This window comes from Corticium candelabrum, unplaced genomic scaffold (assembly GCF_963422355.1).
Source record: "Corticium candelabrum unplaced genomic scaffold, ooCorCand1.1 SCAFFOLD_55, whole genome shotgun sequence".
NCBI lineage: Eukaryota > Metazoa > Porifera > Homoscleromorpha > Homosclerophorida > Plakinidae > Corticium > Corticium candelabrum.
This window is the reverse complement of record NW_026912717.1, coordinates 213-20759: the sequence shown is the minus strand read 5'-3', so window position 1 is coordinate 20759 and position 20547 is coordinate 213. Positions and strand designations below refer to the sequence as shown.

At 41.4% G+C, this 20547-nt stretch overlaps 2 protein-coding genes across 2 annotated transcripts; both read right to left on the bottom strand.

Moving 5' to 3' along the window:
• Window positions 1-1272: 1272 nt before the first annotated feature.
• Window positions 1273-11613, bottom strand: LOC134197990 (uncharacterized). Its single transcript, XM_062667338.1, has 16 exons — window positions 11578-11613; window positions 11378-11509; window positions 11068-11230; window positions 9773-9893; window positions 9482-9528; window positions 8518-8562; window positions 8236-8453; window positions 7517-7565; window positions 7403-7454; window positions 7060-7213; window positions 5754-5978; window positions 5186-5275; window positions 4279-4500; window positions 3668-3829; window positions 1596-1653; window positions 1273-1532 (listed from the first exon to the last, which is right to left on the bottom strand). The coding sequence occupies exons 2-16, from the start codon at window positions 11458-11460 to the stop codon at window positions 1494-1496; spliced, it is 1728 nt and encodes a 575-aa protein (XP_062523322.1). The 5' UTR covers window positions 11461-11509; window positions 11578-11613; the 3' UTR covers window positions 1273-1493.
• A 1411-nt stretch (window positions 11614-13024) lies between these two features.
• Window positions 13025-20083, bottom strand: LOC134197989 (transmembrane anterior posterior transformation protein 1 homolog). Its single transcript, XM_062667337.1, has 11 exons — window positions 19961-20083; window positions 18838-18956; window positions 17985-18028; window positions 17783-17898; window positions 17310-17445; window positions 16788-16885; window positions 16475-16544; window positions 16243-16323; window positions 15518-15756; window positions 13882-13958; window positions 13025-13819 (listed from the first exon to the last, which is right to left on the bottom strand). The coding sequence occupies exons 1-11, from the start codon at window positions 19985-19987 to the stop codon at window positions 13495-13497; spliced, it is 1332 nt and encodes a 443-aa protein (XP_062523321.1). The 5' UTR covers window positions 19988-20083; the 3' UTR covers window positions 13025-13494.
• Between the last annotated feature and the right edge of the window lie 464 nt (window positions 20084-20547).

Below are 20547 nucleotides of genomic sequence, written 5' to 3'. Positions count from 1 at the left end.
ACACACACACACACACACACACACACACACACACACGTACGCAGACAGACAGTTTGAGCTTTATATATATATATATATATATATATATATATATATATATATATATATATATATATATATATATATATGTATGTATGTATGTATGTATGTATGTATATATGTATGTATGTATGTATGTATGTATGTATGTATGTACACCCCAAGGCAGAGCTGTCTGCTACTGGGCGCGTCCACTGGTGGCGGATAGTGGAACAGCCTTTAGATATAAAGGTTAGCTGCGATATAAGCAGGGTACTCCCTGACGAATAAGCAGTCGCGGACCAACAGCGGTAATGTTAGCAGAGCGTGAGTGAGTCTGGGGGTGGCGCTTTTGTCTCAATAAAAAGCTCACAAAGCTTTATAACGACATTATGACATGGCGAGTACTGGCCGCCAATTAAAAAACGTCAGTGCCAAATGCAACTCAGTGGTGTGACAATCTACAGCTATAGAAGCATTAAGCCAATATGCTACTGTCTTTGTTTTGTAAGTTCTGCAAAATGTGACGGTAAATTTTGGAAGTCTGGTGTGGCTGGCACTCACAGTTACAGCAAGGATCAGGCACTCCAGCAGGGTTATGTGGCATACTTTTCTGGCAGTTGCATAGACCGAAACGTGCTTCTGGCAAGCCACTGCATCTTGTTCTGCTTTTCTACTTGTTGCTATTACTAGCCCCAGTGGATAGAAGGCATTTCAAGACGAGAGAGTGGATCTGGGCATGCACATCCCTTATTCACTTTAATCTATTCCACGTGCAGGTTTCTCTTTTGTGTCGCATTTTGACACAGAGGACACTAAAGAGAGTCATCACTGTTATCAGTGGACATGCCATCATCATGTATGTACACATGTATAATAAGGATAACCATATATTTCCTTGAATAGTAACCCTGCTCGAATAGTAACCCGTGGATCTGATCAGTTTGAAAAATAGTAACCCATGCCTTGGATGTCAGAGATCAAAACGTAACACAAAACATTGAGAGAACAAGTCTGGCATAAGAGACACGGTCACAACAAGATGAACGCAATGATCATGACCATGTGGACAATATGGTTTTTATGATGAGGACACTGAGTAAACTACCGTTAACTGAAGAGGGGTTTTACAGTAACTTAACAGTTTTGCATTCCGTATACAGTTTTTATTTAGTACAGCAATAGCTGCATTGACTAATGCACACACTTAGAAATGACCACGTGACCGACCACCAATTATTGTTCGAGTCTCAATGATACTTTAAATGCGACTTGTTGTATAGAAAGAATCAAGAAGTCGATGGCGGTTGCCAACAATCGACATGCACTGTCACATACGGATTGCTGAAAGAGCAGACAACGTAGCTGTCAGCATATAGGGCGGTGAACGTCAACAGACGACGATCACACATCACGAAATAATTAAACGGACAAAGTTAAAAGAGAGATGTCGTGTTATAGGTTATTGGCGTCATTCACTCGCTGTCTTTCGCAGACATTGGCCATCTGTATGCCTAAACGAGATGGATGATGATGATAAATGTTGTACATGTGGGAAGACAAGACGTGGTGCTTACCCCTGGAGAGGAACAATGATTATATGTGCATTCACAGTCCATTCCAAGAAGATAGCAACTGTAAAAAATGGTAAACAATACATTAGTATCACTATTACATTATATCAACAGATATGAACAAAACTCCAAATATCAAAACTAAGAGCAGGCCAGTGTAGGAATGATACTAAGCTTGGTTTACAATACGTGTAAGCGCGGCTGCCGGTAGCGTGAACGAACTGCCGTTCTGCCGTTTCTGCTGCCGTTTCCGGTTATGCAAGACTGTTTATCTACACTGTACAATAGAACGGCGTAGGACAAGGGTTGTGTGTAAAATGTTTGTTGAAAACCAAGCACGCTAGAATGACGTGAATATCCGGGATATATAGAAAGACACGTGATATGAATTTTACGAGTGATTGGCTACCGTCCAGCGGTAGTCCGCTAGCCTAGCCGCTGAAATAGAACCGAGAGGCTCTCGCCGTTTTCCGTTCTACAGGCTGATTCACACTAAGCACGTAACGTATTTATCAATTAACGTACGGCGATCTACGTAACTTATTAATTAATTAATTAAGTAAGTAACTAACGTAACATGCCATTTTTAGAGCATTCACATTGAGCTCTTCGTATACGTTCAGTGTCCGCGTACATGACGTCAGGCATGAAAGCTTCCGTCACAGAAACTAAACTCTTAATGGTTGTCTACGCGTGACGTCCAGTTTGAGAAAGTCAAGAGCCGTGACAATAAAGCTTTCCAACCATTCTCTTTTCTAGTTAACAAAGAGCTCTTGAAATCGGCTCTTTTGTCGTCGTACCATCTACAAACACGGATACTCGCGTGCAAGGTCACTAGCTAGGCCGCTCGTCGGTATCCATCTTGCAGTAGTGAAACGCACATCCTCAGATACCCACACACTGCTTCATGATTGGATACTTGCTTACGTGAACCGGGAAAAGTTGCATCCATCTCAACATCTTACGTTACGTTACGAAGGTCAACAATACGGTACGTTAACGGCAACAAAATTTGCCAGTGTGAAATGATCTTGCATAGCGTAACGCTACGTGCTTAGTGTGAATCAGCTTTAAGCCTGGTTCACAATACACCTCACGTCGCGTCGCGTCGTCAGCGCCGTCAGCGTCATATTGTAAACCAGTCTTTACGCTACGTTATGTTACGTTACGTGCTCAGTGTGAATCAGCCTTAAGCCTTGCTCACAATACGCCTCACGTCGCGTCGCGTCGTGTCGAGTCGCGTCGAAAGAGGCCGTTTCCGACGCGACGCAACGCGACGGGTTGGAATAGAAACAAATCCTATCCAAAACCGTCGCGTCGCGTCGAAACGGCCTTCAATATGGAGCTGACGTTGACGTTGACGCTGAGGCTATGCATAGAGGCTGGTTTACAGTAACTTATGCAAGTCGAGAGTCAGCCCAGCGTAACGCCAACGTAACGTCAGCGTCTTCTACTTTAAACATGATAACACCTTCCGCCGAGACGCTACGTGCTGACCAGCGTCGAGACGTTGGACTAGACTCGAGCTCTTTACGAGCGTCAACGCAACGTAAACCGGAAAGAGTTCGATCTCTAACTACCAATCGGCTGTCACGCTTTCACTCATGTGATCCAGTTGTCTAGTATGAACGACGAATAATCTTGGCAAAAGATCTAGACAGCAACAGCAGCGGTACTTGCTTCACGTGCGGCCTTCGACGTCAGTTGCTAATACGTTGCTGGGTTGGGCTCAGACATGTCACTGTAAACCATTAAGTCTCTGCGTCTGACTATGTTTATATTACACGCTGGGCTGACGCTGGGCTTGCGTAATTATTGTAAACCAGTCTTCAAACTTCAAAGAGACCGCCTCGACAGAAGCAGCATCCTTGAATGTTGACGCTGACGCTGACGCTAGAGTAGGATTCATTTCTATTTCAGCGTCAGTGACCGCGTCATCGCTATATGTAAACCAGGCTTACTTAATTAAAGCATATATATAGGCCAGTGTAAGAAGAGAATAGACTGGTGACTATATAATTTAGGATATGCATTTATAAAATATATTAAATATTTACCTAACTTAGGCTGCTTACCTTGCGTCGCCTTCTAGTTCATAACTGTCGGTCGCTGTCCTCCTCCACTTCTTACAATTCTCGCACTGCAACCACGAATACATTTCTAGTGGTTCTCCGGTCGTGCTCGACGCTTCCGATGCAGACAATGAGTGTTCACCGCCGTGGATAAACTGAGAATTCCTTGCAGAGCAAACACAATACAATGATTCACGCACGCGCACACTCACACACACAAACAAAAAAAGGAAAGGAAAAGCACACACAAACACACAAACAAACAAACACACAAACAAACAAACAAACACACATAAACACAAACACAAAAAACACAAACACACGCGCGCACACAAAGAAACAAACTAACAAACAAACAAAAACACACACACCAACACACACACACACACAGACGCACACAAAAACACATACAAACAAACAAGCACACAAACAAACAAACACACACAAACACACAAATACAAAAAAAACACAAACACACACACACAAACAAATAAACACACACACACACACACACACACACACACACACACACACCACCACCACCACCACCACCACCACCACCACCACCACCACCACCACCACCACCACCACGACCAAAACCCAAACTCCACTACCTTTCGTCAAACAGCGATTCTTGTTTGACCGTATTGGCGAGTTCCTTCATGTACATTTCCTTGAGACCCATCGGTTTAGCGGGAACTTTCTTATTGTATCGACGTCGCTTCTGGCGACTCGTCATGGCACCGTTACTCACCACATCCTGACCCCGATTTGCAGAATACTTCCAGTTGGGATAACGATACCGTAACTCCGCCATTTCCTTATTAGCTGCTTGTCTGCAGAGAAAAGACGAAGTAAGTTAGCCCAACAAAGCGTCACATATATATATATATATATATATATATATATATATATATATATATCCAATCAATACTGTTGTATAGCCCCGTCTCAACTCAATACGCATAACATAACATTGTGGGCGTGTTCACACCTAAAGAGCGAATGGGCTAAGCTAGGGTCGTGTATACAAGGCAATGGTAAGAGCAATTTTGTTCACGTTTAAATCCGCGGGTATCGCTCGCATCCTAATTATGTCCGTCTCATTCCTGCGTTCGTGATGTCGCCTGGAAATCACTGGGAAACGAACTGAACTCAGATCTACGTCAAAGAAAGCTCAAATCCTGTCGTGTGTGGTCATTCCGGAAGAACCGAACGGACGTTGTCGGCAAAATATGCATGATGAATCATTTGCTGAATGTGTCCAAGAGCAAAGAGAAGACTAATAAGCGGTACGACAAGAATACCCACCTGGCAAAGTTGGATTATTGATATCAGTGTGGAAGAAGGAGTATTTGAATGTAAGTGCAAACTAAGGTACCTCTACAGCGCACTTAATCGCACTTGGGACAAAGCGCATATGCATGGATGTCAATGTGAACGGTCGCACTTAGTTATGAAAGTGCAAACTAGGTGAGAATTTAGTACACTAACGCCCTATGTACTTTACTGATGTCTTACCGATATGGCAGTTTGTCTTTCTCAGACAGACTCTTCCACTGCTCGCCTAGCAGCTTGCTAATCTCACGATTGTCCGTGTTCGGATACAACCTACAGACACATTTACTAAATCAAATGAGACTGCACGCGTAAATACTCCCACACTTATATAGATACGTTAGCAAAACAAAAACTATAATAGCCTCAAAGCTAGCACACATGCATACGACCAGTACACAGTTAACCTACCATAACAATGATAAGATAAACTAAATCATATAATGGCATAAACAGAATTGATGTTTGTCATGCGCACAGCGTGGATATGGACAATCCGTGAATGTCTAGTGCTTTCCGTGTAATCTGAGAGTCAAGGCCAGTACTAAGATTAGGGCTATAGGGTTAGGGTTAGGCTTAAAATTATAGTTAGGTATGCATGGACCATTGGTTTAATTTGTATTGGTAATCCATGGTTTGTACAGGCAATCCATGGATTGTCCAAATTTGTGCAAGACATGGACCTTTCATTACAGACAAAGAAGATAGGTTGCATGAGTCTCATGCACCTGAAAAATTTTATATCACTGACCTTGCCACAGATGCTCTGTGCTCTATTGTGTAGAGTATAAAGGCGTTCCTGGGTCTCTTAATTCGGCCGTTGCAACACGGGTAAATGTTCTCCTTGTCGTCGTTGCCATCAGGCGACGAAGGCGAGTAGACCACTCGTTTCGGACTGCGGCTCGTTCGTATGTCTTCGTATTCGTAATCGGAAGAAAAGTGAAGACGTTGTGCCCGGGACGATTTTCGAAGCGGACTGAAACAAACAGCAAATTTATCTAAATGTAAGATTAAAAAGACATATATGAGTAATTAACATTCGGAGATCAAGTGTACACACATGAAAGTATATATTCAGGGGTGGTAGAACCGGTGGAGGTAAATGGGGCAATTGCCTCTCCAAATAATATTAGGATTAGAGTATCGCCAATCTAATCCTGGACGTAATTGCATAGGGTTGCACAGAGTCTGGTGTACCGAGGCTGACGTCGTCATGCTCTCAATGCACATGCAAAGGTCACATATTCAGCCTATTCCGCTTTGCGTATACGTATAATGAAGAAAAAATATTGCAAGTAGAAATAATATTGGATGCTGTTGCAGTTGACTCGCTTGATACATTGTCGTGATCATTTGTGTGCATGCTGCTCTGATTTCGTCTGTCACAGATCAATCAATCAATGACGTAGGAACCTAGATTCGGTTGAGGGGGCACAAATTTGTCCAAGAGGGCGTGACTCTGCACAAGGTTTAAATGTGTTATTAATTAATCAAGTAGAATAAGTTAAGTTGCGTTGTGAGTTGGAGTGCTATAGAGTAGTTATGTGTATAGATGGTGTGTCTGTGCAGTTGTAGTTGAAGTATAGCGTTTTCTAATATGTTAGTCTTCATGTGTCTTGCCCCAAGATGGGAACTGTACCAAAACCCGCTGTGATAAAAGAAACAATACATGCATACAACACAGCAATAAACAAGAAACCAACATTAACACTATAGCATTAACACTATAGTGTTAGTGCAGTATGTCCCGTCAAAGTTATCAGTTTCTACGTCTGTCATCTTTCTAGATTACCAGGTCACTTGACCGCTGAAAAAGTTGAGGGGATACGTGCCCCCAGTGCCTACGCCTATGATCAATAACAAACCAACCATATTCAGTTAAAATCAATTGGCGGCAGTCTGTTACGAAATCCCCCCCCCCCCCCCAATGCAAAGAGCTTCCTCCGCCCCTGACTGTTTAGACTGAGTTGCTCGTACAGTACTGCTCCGGTCTTCCTATATTTGTTCCTCATGCCATGCACATACAAGTTATATACTGTCTTACTATAATTTCCTACTTTTTTGATGCGTTTTTCGTCTTCGACGTTGGAGCTACGTGTTGCTCGTCGGGATCTGGCTTAATGTCCGGCGCGTTGTTGCAAAACGAGTTAAGTCTCAAGTGAGACGGATCAGAAATGGACCCACTGAGATGAGTTGGAGGTCGCTGGTGCCCTAGACACCAAGAAACAAGGATGCTATCAATGAAATAGAAGAAGAAAATACACAGCCGCGTTTATAAAAATTCAAAAAATTTAAGTTGTCATTTCTAGGTTAGTATGTGTAAGAGTCCTATGTTTCAATGTCGTACTATAGTTGCCATAGATATCTTACTATACTGAAACGCGAATGTTGTCATCATACTTGGTGGTGAAACTCGACATGTTGCAATCCAATTGTCGGCTCGAGTGAACACCTGAAACAGATGCCAACTATCATGCATGGCAACGACTACGAAATTTCGACAAACGTTCTTACTGTTGGTTTAGATTTCCCTTCCGAATCTTTGAGATCTTCCATACCCTCACTGGAACATTACAATTGCTCATAGAATAAAATCAACACACGAAATTGTTGATGCATATACAATACTTTATATGGTATTTATTTGACTAAACGTGGCGCTCGTTTAAACGCCGCACTTGCGTCATTAATAGACGCCGCCCTCGAATAGACGCCGCCCTCGAATAGACGCCGCCCTCGAATAGACGCCGCTTTATTGCACACAATTAAATAAAGAGTATACCGACTTAAGGAGTGTCCACCTTGTAGGCTTAACTGGCGTTGAACTGCATGGATTATTGATTTCCCTACCTTTGTGTACAATAACCAATACGCTTAGCTATATTGTAAGAATTACTTAGTTGTACTTGACAACAGAACTTGATGACCTCAGACTGTCTCACAGTATGACGCCTCAAATGCCTACTAATAAATAAACGCCCCCTTGTTTAAACGCCTTGGATGAAAGTATATATTAATAATAATAAAATAAACGCCTCCCTCGTTTATTCAAAGAAATATGGTATATCTAAATACATAAAACTGTCAAACGGAATCCTAAAGGTAGATTCTGTCACCCATGCATGCATGTGTAACACATGCGGCTGTCAGTAGAAACTGACTCCTTTAAATAACTTTTCTAATCGTTTGAGCATAACAGTTGCAAACTGCATGATATTTGTATACTTGCTTACCTGGACAAGCAGTACTTCAGTACTTCGTGATCGGGCGTGTGAGCGTTGTTCGGATACTGAACGCTGCTGACGCATTGTAGGGGATACTCGCAATCGACGTAGTCGATGATACATTGCATGGCCGTTAAGGCTTCCTCTTGATTCGAGTTGGACGTTCTGGAAGGCGATGTAACCGGACTAGAGCAATAACCATCATCTAGAACCTGGAAAACGCAATCCTATAAAAAGATGGTTGGACAAATGATTAATTGATAATGAAAAGTATTAAATAGAAAGACTAACATCCAGCCCTTCTTGTCCCAAGTGTAGAAAAGGATCCAAGTCGTTCTAGACAATAAAACAATTTGTATGAGACGAAGAGCAACGGTTTGCGTGGGTGGGTGCGTGCGTGTGTGTGTGTGTGTGTGTGTGTCTGTGTGTGTGTGTGTGTGTGTGTGTGTGTGTGTGTGTGTGTGTGTGTGTGTGTGTGTGTGTGTGTGTGTGTGTGTGTGTTTGCTTGTTGTGTGTGTGCTGGTTGTGTGTGTGTGTGTGTGTGTGTGTGTGTGTGTGTGCGTGCGTGTGTGTGTGTGTGTGTGTGTGCGTGCGTGTGTGTGTGCGTGTGTGTGTGTGTGTGTGCGTGTGTGTGCGTGTGTGTGCGCGTGTGAGTGTGTGTGAGTGTGTGTGCGCGCGTGCGTGCGCGTGTGTGTGTCAGCGAAAACAAGCACATCGCTTGTGCGTACAAGCACACAATCAATAAACACACAAAACTGCCCACCCTAACACACAACACATTTATGAGTCTTGATGTCACATACTTAACATTACAAAGTGCTTCTTCAATGCTAAACATACAGACACACGCATAATACAAAATCAGAAATGACAGCAAAGATAAGTTCATGCAGATTCCGCAATCAACAGCTCTATCTGCATCAGCGTTACGCTGTACATGCAGTACGTAATCTCTCAGACCGGAAGACGGGAGAACAGCTAGACTACCTCATCAGACAAACAAAGAATGAATTGCAAAACAAGCACACACGAGTCCATCAACACTAGACAGACCAGTAACACATAAAGAGCAACCACAGACAAAATGAAATCGACAAGGAAAAAACTTCATGCAAACCCTGCGCTATATAAGGGCTAGGTAGATGCACTAGATAGTGAAGTAAACATATGCACAAACACACTGCAGTTTGCAATAAAACTACACACAGAAAATATCTCAAAATAGAGACACACGAGTATAAAAAAAATTACTTACATTTGAAGTACTTCCATTACTGCTTTCTTCCGGAGAAAACGTTACACCTGCAAATGTACAAGATAAAACCAGTTAGGTCAATAAAAACTAGACAAACGTCTGCTCGAACGTCGAATTTTGAATTGCAGTAGCACATGCAGGCCAACGGTCAGCACGAATGTTGTCAGTCTGTTCACCCGACCTGTCGACCTGTCCCTCAAGGTTGTCCGTGCTTACGTTTGCTTGTCGGTCTCACCTCTTCTCGTGCATCTAGAATCGCCAACTGCAGACGCACTGGCTATCTAAGCTCACCTTCCATTCCGTCGCCGCTTGCTTGCTGATCCAAAACGGAACCGTTGAACAGTCGCACCTTGAAGCGCATCGGATTGGCCTGCTTGCGCGCCTGTCGCGGAGCTAGTTTTCCGTCGTGCAGCTGCAAGAGAGAACGAGCAACAGCTGAAGATTACAGCTGCTCGGACAAGCGGTGCGTCTGTTCAGCTGATGTGTTATACGGGAATAAAGTAACCGCATGCAATGCTTCAAAAAGATAACAAATTCGTTCAGTTTACACACGAATGCAGCATGCATGCGTAACATGCAGTGTGAAGCTAAGCTATAGAGTCGCCCACTTTACAGAATTCCTGAAGGAGCCTGCTAATGGCAAATCATCATAATTATGAGATCATAATTAATTAATTGGTTCTCCCAAAGGTAATCAGCAGCATATCTAGTTATTGCCTTGCAGTGTACTGTAGCAACATTTTTAGCACACTGCAGCATACTTCAGCTAATGTTTTACTCTCTAAAATCACATTTTGTCAAGCAAGAAGTCTACAAGCAGTTGAAATAAAATCAAACGTCAAGATTGTTATGCAGCACACTGAGATGGATCTTTCCTAAACTGAAACAACATATGGAAGATCTGGAGTTACATCCATTGCATGGTGTACACATTCATGATTGACAAGGATCTAGATATACGGATACCGTACCATATGATAGCCAGCCACGCCCCTGGTACGCAACCATAACCCCTACAATTTGTCATAGCTAAATCGCATGCATATACAATAGGCTAGCTAAGGATAGGACTTTTCCACGAACTATATAACTGTATAGGTTGCCATCCAAGCTAGCAGCATAACCGAGGCAATCACACACACACACACACACACACACACACACACACACACACACACACACACACACACACACACACACGCACGCACGCACGCACGCACGCACGCACGCACGCACACACACACACAATTGTAAGTAAGAAAAAATTTAGCTACACGTACAAATTCAGAAGCGGCATACATACTGCCATACCGCAGTAACTACATACTACAAAGAAAACACAAACACTAACAGTTGCTATAGAGAAATAAAACGCTGATTTAAGTATTAAAGCTAGCTAGTCAACTAACACCTCAAGCCACGTTTGCAGGCAAGAGAAACTGCAGCTACAAATTCTAGAGCGGCAAACATACTGCCATACCGTAACAACAACACGCACGCAGACATTTACACATTGAGAGAAACAAACAGCAATTGGTCCCTAGCTAATCTCTTAATTTCTGTACTTTCTTTACGCTAGAACGTACCGTCAGTAAGGATGCTGTAGAGCAAGTCGCATCGAAGTCACCTTTTTGAGAAAGTTGACTGGCAGTCGTACCCGAATTGCTGATTGGTGAAATAGCGAGCGAATTGATGTTGTTGAGAATCGACCTCGGAGACTTGAATTCCTCTAGCGCATAGAACGACCAGCTGTAACCAAACCATTTCAAAAAGCCAATACATCAGACTGCTCTTCGATTAATCACGTGACAATTTAGATAAATCACGTGACTATCACGAAACTTCCAAAAACTACTTCCGAGCGATTCGCCCAGCCTCGCGTACCAAACTGCTTACTCAACGCTGTTCAAGGAATCATTAGCTTCCGTGCAGGAAAGTATTCCGTGCGCCGTATGAGACGAAAAACGTTCAGAAGCCATTTGAGCGACGCCAATGCTTGCACAATAATCACGTAAGCTTCACCGTACGCTTGACGACACGATTGACCATCAGCAAAGCAGTCAAAAACGAAATTTGGAGAAAGACAAAAATTTTACCGACGAGCGGTGTTCTGACACCCAACCTGACTCAAGCGGTATGTCGTAGCCATGGCTTGCAACAATGGGTAGTGACCAATCAAAAGGAAGCAGACGTGTGGGTGTCTGTAGAGACAAGCAGCTAACGCATCACGTTCTTTCGTTCGCGTCATACCGCAAAGGGAACGGGTTTTTTATTGGCAAATAATTGACACGTCTAGGAGGGAGTGTAAAGCATTCTTAGTACTTTAGTGTTGGGACCCTAATCAGCACAACAAAACGGAACGTTTGTGAACAAGCGGAATGACTGATTGTATGTAGTGTGGCGATGGATACAAGTGCGAGAACTGTTGACTGACTGACTGATTTAATTAACGTTAATTAATTAACCTGACAGATTTGCAAGAAAATGACAGATGGGCAGACAGACAGACAGACATTGGGTCTTTGGAACATTTCAAATAGTTTTAGTTGTAATAGCATTCATTTATGAAAAGACAGACAGACAGACAGACAGACAGACAGACAGACAGACAGACAGACAGACAGATATACAGACTGACAGACAGACAGATACACAGACAGATAACCAATTAGTAGTTAAATATATATTGTATTTAGTTGTTAGTTGTTGTCTCTTGCTTTCATTGTCATAGGACAAACGTAGTTAGCCATTTGCTATTGTATCCTAATTCAAATATGAAAAATATATGCAGACAGACAGACAGACAGACACACAGACAGACACACAGACAGACAGACACACCGACAGACAATGAAACAAGAAACCTAAATATATATATATATATATATAAAGGCAAGCAAGCAAGCACTAGCACAAGGAAATTATCAAAATAACTATAAAACTAACCACGTTCTTCCTTCTATCTGCTGAACAGTCTTAGCATATCCATTCCATCAACCACACTACACACTATAGAAGTGCAAGAGTATCACTAGTCACAAACTATCTACCCTCGTCTTGTCCATCTACATCATGTCACTTTCAGCATGACTGCCTAGAAAGATTTGAACATCATGCTCTTAACCAACTGCTTCAAAACTAAAGCCAACGTCCTTCCTAACCAAGACAAACAGCATGTTCAAGCAAATGATGAAAACCATGTTTGACTGTTGTGTAATGTTATTGAGTAATGCTCAGGTCCTCCCTTATAAAATCTCCCAATACAAAAATTGCCCACTAGAAGAACTTTCAAAGAAAACATTGTTTCACTAACATAATTTCTAGTGCAACTCATTGAGTCAAACACTTGATATACTCAATGTTAAGTTTTGTATTTAGTGTTGATGTCGAAAATACATAAAGTCAACAATCAGACAAAAGAAAACACAAACACACACACACACACACACACACACATACACACACAACTGGCACACACACACACACACACACACACACACACACACACACACATCAACAATAAAATCCCACAAGCCCGATAAACATTCCCCCAGCAGTTGCATTTTGACAATCAATTTCATGTCGTCTAGACAACTTAACACACCATGCAGTCAGCCACCAAACTATAATCATAATTAGGTAAGTGATGCCATGAATGTGCATGCCTTCACAACGGAACCAAAACATGTGCAGCACAAATCACCAAGTCAATCAACCCAAACCACAAATCATCCCTTCAACTGCCCAGCAAACACAAACAGTAATCATTGTGACGCTTCCAGATTTTGATTTGCTATTAACTAGAAACGATCAACAGAGTAAGCACCTTCAACACAACTCTTAAAAATCAGACAAAATCGCCTGAAATCAACCCTAAACAATGCAGACCCACCGGCTGACATTCAAGAGAGTCTGCTTATACAACCAACACAACTCTGAATAGAGAGATCCAAATCACACACTGAACAAACCCCAATAATTCTTCAATCGTACTCTACTCCAGGCTGCGGTCTCTACAAGATGCTGCCACCACACAACGTAAAACGATTCACCTCGTCCAGATGTAGGCGTGGCCTCCCATCCCGCATGTCAGGAACGACAGGGTGACCCGTGCTAACCAACGGGGTCGACGTCACACTTGTTCCTTTCACGGACGGCGTCAACTGTGGTCGAATAAAGGGAGACGCGGGCAGCTTGGTGGAAACAAAATTTGGCAGCTTGTGAGTGGAGGAACGACTAGGATATGTTTCTCTGCTTGATTCGTCCTCGTCTGATATCCAATGTCGACAGGCCTTGCCAAGTAGGATAATGCTGATGAGAATTTTGAAGCAGACGAGGCTACAGACAGATGGAGTATTGATTTGTATTGTTGTTATTGTACTAGAGCTATTTGTGCCTACCATAAGTAAATTATGAGTATGAGCGCTATGCCTGTAATGCCACTGATGTGGATGGAATTGACGGCTACTCGAGTGACCTGACAAGATCACAATGATCAATGACTTGTATACATACCATGCAAATAGACAAGCACATGCATGCAAACTATAAGATGTATGTTCATGACGAACATCTCATCAAGTTTTTAACATTTAGATAAATATATTTAGTGAGGAGAAAACATACTTAAGTAGTTTCTTCGCAACAGAACATTACTTGCACACTTGTTAACGAAATCATTCAATACCATAAAATATGATCCATTGGTTCAACTGCATTAAATGTATACTAAAATCAAAATAATCAACATCTTAAAGGTACATACAACTTATGCGACCTGATCGCCCATTCAAGTAATTTGCCATTTTTGGCGTGTGTGTGTGTGTGTGTGTATGTGTGTGTGTGTGTGTGTGTGTGTGTGTGTGTGTGTGTGTGTGTGTGTGTGTGTGTGTGTGTGTCAGAAATTAAACTCTTTTTCATAATAGATGTCTTTGGTCTTGGAATCTCTACCACAACAGCCGAAAAATCATATCTCAAATAAAACAATAAGACAAAGATGGAGAGATCCTGACACTATAAACATCAAACTTATAAGATGACGTATGCAATGATTAGGGCATTTGGCTCGAATGCCCAACCATCGAATTCCCAAGATGTGCTTCTTTGCGTGGTTATCAGAAAAACCTCTACAAGGTGGCCCTAAGAAATGCTGGAAAGACATAATTAGGAAAAAACCTAAATGATCTAAACATTCCAGAAAGCTGTTGGTATAATTTAACAAATACATCAAGATCTGCCTGGAGAGACCACTACCATGCCTGTCTGGATTCTAGTCAAGTGTCATCTGGCAATGTTGATTTACAAACTGTTGTCTGCCCTGAATGCCACAGAGGTTTCAGACACATTAGTGACTTGAAAAGACACAAATGCATAGCTGAAGAGAAAAACCTATACATGAGCAAAAAGGAGCCATTGAATGCCAGACATGTAAGAAGTACTTTCGAAGCAAAGGAGGCTATGCAATACACAAATGCATCGATATTCATGGGAACACTTATTTATGACTTTGTCTTTGTTCCCACTAAAGGGGTAGCAAGTACGTTTAGACGAAAGCTATACAGGAGGAGGTGTGTGTGTGTGTGTGTGTGTGTGTGTGTGTGTGTGTGTGTGTGTGTGTGTGTGTGTGTGTGTGTGTGTGTGTGTAAGCATGTGATCCATACATTACAAACTTAAAGAGTGAATCTCATCAGGCAAGTTGCCCAACTATATCATGCACTGTGACTCATTAGTGCCAACCTGTCACAACTAATAGCTACCACACGAATAACAGTAACGTGTCTACTGCAGCAAATGACTGCAACTTATATACACAAGCCATAGAAAATGAGAAAAAATATAATCAATTTTGCAAAATCAAGTCTTATGTAACACCTGATTAATGCATTTCTATTGCCATGTAAACAAGTGTAAGCTCAAGCATATCCACCTCTTCATCTTCCACCATATCATAGGAAAAGATTTAAAAATTCCACATAACAAATGCATTACAGAAAGTATTCTGTACTCAATAAAGATACGTGAGATATTGCTGCTTACCAGACAACCCAGTGGTAGAGGTATAAAGCCAATCCTTCGAGATACGACATCCAGTTGATCTCCTGGTGCCATGTTGCGTCTATGAATGACTACATCTTTGGCCAATGATCGTCGAAAGTCTTTATATACATTAGAGTTGATATTGTTAAATTTTAAAATGAATGCGTGCTTAATCCAATCGACAACAAATTCTGATGCCATAACACCAAATAGAATGGGAATTAGAGTCCACAAATGATCTAAAAGAAGTCCGTTTAGTCACACTTTTTATTGTATTAGATTATTGTATTGGAGGAATTTATCTCACAATACACTAAACTATTGTATTGGAGGGATGCATTTCACAATACATTAGACTATTTATTGTACTGGAGGGATGCATCTCACAATACACTTGACTATTGTATTGAAGCGATGCATCTCACAGTACACTAGATTGTATTGGAGGTATGCATCTCACAATACACTAAACTATTGTATTGGAGGGATGCATCTCAACAATACACTAGATTATTGTATTGGAAGGATGCATCTCACAATACAATAAACTAATGTATTGGAGGGATGCATTTCAACAATACATTACGCTATTCTATTAAAGGGATGCATCTCTCAATGTATTACTGTACAGATGCATCTCCTACTGAAGTGATTTATTAACAGGAACATGCAACTACCAAGTATTGTAGTCTCATAGATTGGTCAGCTGATGGCCAGCTGTTTACCTTCGTTCCAGTCCAACTCAGCCATATTCCTGAGTAGAACAATGCTAAGAAGTACAGCATAATGAAACCGCTCTCTTATATCTACAACAGAATTTCTTTTACACACACACACACACACACACACACACACACACACACACACACACACACACACACACACACACACACACACACACACACACACACACCAACTAATTGCAGCTAACAAAATCTCAGCAAGCCGACAACACACCTTGACAAGAAATCTGAAAAAGATTGTTCGTCTCAAATCTCTTGAAAGCATTCGACTTCATCTCCACAAACTAATCAAACACACACGCAAACATGACCAAAACTACACACAACGCAAAGCAAGTACCTAACAAACACTAACGATCATCACAATACAAACACATCCCAACATTATATACACTTGAAAACCAGTCACTGTCAACCAAATTTTTTGTGCCAAATACAATAAGCTAACAAAACAGCAACCAGCAACTACTCAAATCAATTACATTATTCGTCTTTAACTTACGTTTGACTTAATTACTTTAGATTACCTGATTGGAAATCATGATAGTCAGTAGTGCCTTGTTGTGAGAGTTGATGGCGACATTCAGTACGGTTGCTTGAGTTAGAACAAGTCCAGCATGCACAACTAGATACAAACATAAGTTAACAGACAGACAGACAGACAGACAGACAAACAAACAGCCACATAAACATAAATAGTTGTAGGTAGAACCAAGCCCTATTGGCTTGGGTAGTATTTAGTTGCTTTACTTAGATGGTGTATAATAGTTCAATGTTTGAAAATATATGTATTGACAGACAGACAGATACATAGACAGACAGACAGACAGACAGACAGACAGACAGACAGACAGATAGATAGACAGACAGACAGACAGACAGACAGACAGACAGACAGACAGACAGACACAGACAGACAGACAGACAGACAGACAGACAGACAGACAGACACAGACAGACAGACAGACAGACAGACAGACAGACAGACAGACAGACATGAAACCAAAAAAAACAAATACATGTAATCGTTAGTATTGCTGGCCACTTACAGACGTAAACAATAGCAATTAGTATGTGAGGAATGACGAAAATAAGTTTCCATCTTGGAGTTGATCGCGATGTAGCTTTGGCAAACAAAGCATCCAATGCATCTTGACCAAACGAAGACATCAATTTGTCAGCAATCTGGAATAAATGAATGTAAAACAATACACTACAACAAACACAGGGGACCTAAAGACAAACAGACACACAGACAGACAGACAGACAGACAGACAGGCAGACAGCCAAACAGAAGATAGAAGACACACAGACAGACAGAGACAGACAGACAAACAAACAGATAAACAGATAGACAGACACAGACAGACAGACAGACAGACAGACAGACAGACACAAAAACGCAGAGAGAAACCCCATTACAACCTCGCTTTGCTGTGATACACGAGTTGTAACAAGCAAGTATGATCAAATGTAAATACAAACTGCAACAAAATGTAAACCTCACACACAAAAACTAACCTCCAATACGTTATGTATGACATACAGTTTGATGACCGCCTGTCCTCTCACGAGATGATAAAGCATTGAGTTGTCAATATAGAATAGAAGACAGAAGCAGACACAGAATATAACACCTACAAACACACACACAAACACAATGCATTCAACATCAAGACTCATCATATACAGCAACACATTGTCATTGTTGTCATGTGTGTACCTCGTAAGAGATCACAGATCTGCGCAGGGTTGAGAAGCGGTTTCCTAGCAGAACGAAACCAATAAACAGTCACACAATGTTTACACTCAAAATGCCTGACAATGTTCTCCTCCTCCAATTATAGACACTTGGTAAATTAATTAATTTAATAAGCATGCGCAGTTAATCACACTATGCTACAAAAAATTTCTTGATTACGAGAAGAAACGTTTTGATGTCGCTTTAACTTGAACAATGTAATACGCATGCGCACTTAATGTATTTTATTAACAATTTTTTCCTTAATTATTTATCAGTAATAACATGTTCAGTAGCAATTTTTCGATGTTGCCTTTTAAATGATTTAATGCGCATGCGTAATAAATTTATTTATTTGACAATAAAATTTCTTGATTACTTGTCAGTAAAACAGCAATTTTTGATGTTATTCAAAATAATTTAATACGCATGCGCAATTAATTAATTATATTTTATAAATTTTGTACTTCTTTATCTTTGCCAGTAATGACATGTTCACTAGCAATATATTGATGCTCTGTTTTAACTAAATGCTCTGTATGCACCAACAAACGCCAGCAACAGCCACCACTACGTTACAGTAAAACCAAACCGAAAGCACAGCCCGTAGAGAACATACAGAGTTTCAAACGATTTAAAACGTGTCCCAAACACTCCGCAAGTAATCGTCAACACTTTGCTTACAATAGAAACGATGAAATATAAATGTCACCACAATTGATATCAACAGAATTTCCATATTCGCATAGAATTATAGATGCAACTTGATTATCGCACATGGTTCTATGTCTACAACTTATTGTGTGTGTGTCATGTCGATGAGAAAGCTGCTTACCATGGACGTGTAAAGATATTGAAAACGAGAGACACGGCAGCTGCTATGACTCGTAAGGGCAGGAAAGTGAAGACGTAGAGAAACGTGTGGAGACAGAGGAGAAATCCAAACACCATAAGCTAGACATCAATCAATGCATGAGAAACAAGCATATGCATACAATGATGTGACTTCATCTCATTTCAAGTCACATTAGGTATATTACTGAAAGGGTTGCTTCCTGTCTCATTCGTGTTCATTTCAATATGAATTACTTCCACGTCAGGGTATACTGTTGTTTAAATGTTGTCACCACATTGTGTGAGATGCAGACGTTTGGTGTGTGTGTTTGTGTGTGCATGTGTGTGTGCGCGCACGTTGTGTGTGTGTGTGTGTGTGTGTGTGTGTGTGTGTGTGTGTGTGTGTGTGTGTGCATGTGTGTGTGTGTGCACGTTGTGTGTGTGTGTGTGTGCGTCCGTGTGTCTGTGTGTGCATGTGTGCATGCGTGCATGTGTGTGTGTGTGTGTATGCACGTGTGTGTGTGTGTGCAAGTGTGTGTGTGTGTGCGTGTGTGTGTGTGTGTGTGCGTGTGTGTGTGTGCAAGTGTGTGTGTGCAAGTGTGTGTGTGCAAGTGTGTGTGTGCAAGTGTGTGTGTGTGTGTGTGTGTGTGTGTGTGTGTGTGTGTGTGTGTGTGTGTCTGTGTCTGTCTGTGTCTATGTGTGTGACTGTGTGTGTGTGTGTGTGTGTGTGTGTGTGTGTGTGTGTGTGTGTGTGTGTGTGTGTGTCTGTTTGTGTGTGTGTGTGTGTGTGTGTGTGTGTGTGTGTGTGTGTTTGTGTGTGTGTGTCTGTGTGTTGTGTGTGTGTGTGTGTGTGTGTGTGTGTGTGTGTGTGTGTGTGTGTGTGTGTGTGTGTGTGTGTGTGTGTGTGTGTGTGTGTGTGTGTGTGTGTGGCAAGTGTGTGTGCATGTGTGTGTGTGTGTGCATGTGTTTATGGTTGATGCTTTGCTGTTGTTGTTGTGTTTCTCTGTTGTTTTCTTGTTATTTTATTGTTGTGTTCTGTTGTTGTTGTGTTGTTGTTCTGTGTTTGCTTGAGGTGAATCGCGCATGCCAGTAAACTCAAAAGCTTCACATTTACATTTGCTTACGTTCTCCAGATTTTTCGGTGTTCTCATGAAGTTCCTCAAAACATGTTGCTTCGTATCATCATCATCACAAAATGGTTGATTGTAGCCATGCGTTAGGTCAGCCTGTACAAATGACCAAAGGCCTCCCTCTACACAAAACACCAAGACAAATGCCTCAATTAATCAATTACACATTAATCTATTTAATGAATACAAGAAAGGAAATTATGCAACATACAGTACAACCAAACTGCCAAACAATCAGACAAACATAGACTGACAAAATGGTCAATCACACACGTAGGAAGTTTCCAGGCATTGTGGGAAAGAGAACGGCAAAATATTTATTATATTCGTTATTGAAGCCAACTGCAACAAAGACCCATATTGACAAAGTCAAGTGCCTCGAGTGAAAGCTCGTATAGCCAACTGTGTGCAGTCCATTTGTAAGACAAATCATTTGCTTCAATGAACAGGTGTGATTTGACTGTGTGGAAGAAGGGATGAGAATATTTTGAACAGACTGACAAACTGGACAGACAAACTGACAAACACACATTGTAAACAAACAGACAAAGTCACACACACACACACACACACACACACAC

Excerpts from the sequence above, each read along its gene's own strand:
- LOC134197989 (XM_062667337.1), bottom strand. The coding sequence starts at position 19,987 with ATGAGAACACCGAAAAATCTGGAGAAC. Across the intron at positions 18,029-18,837 it reads AATATCTTTACACGTCCATG|GAAACCGCTTCTCAACCCTG; the intron begins GTAAGCAGCTTT and ends TCGTTCTGCTAG. Across the intron at positions 16,324-16,474 it reads TTTTCAGATTTCTTGTCAAG|ATATAAGAGAGCGGTTTCAT; the intron begins GTGTGTTGTCGG and ends ATTCTGTTGTAG.
- LOC134197990 (XM_062667338.1), bottom strand. The coding sequence starts at position 11,460 with ATGGCTTCTGAACGTTTTTCGTCTCATACGGCGCACGGAATACTTTCC. Across the intron at positions 9,529-9,772 it reads AAGCGGCGACGGAATGGAAG|GTGTAACGTTTTCTCCGGAA; the intron begins GTGAGCTTAGAT and ends GTACATTTGCAG. Across the intron at positions 7,566-8,235 it reads CTGAAGTACTGCTTGTCCAG|TGAGGGTATGGAAGATCTCA; the intron begins GTAAGCAAGTAT and ends GTAATGTTCCAG.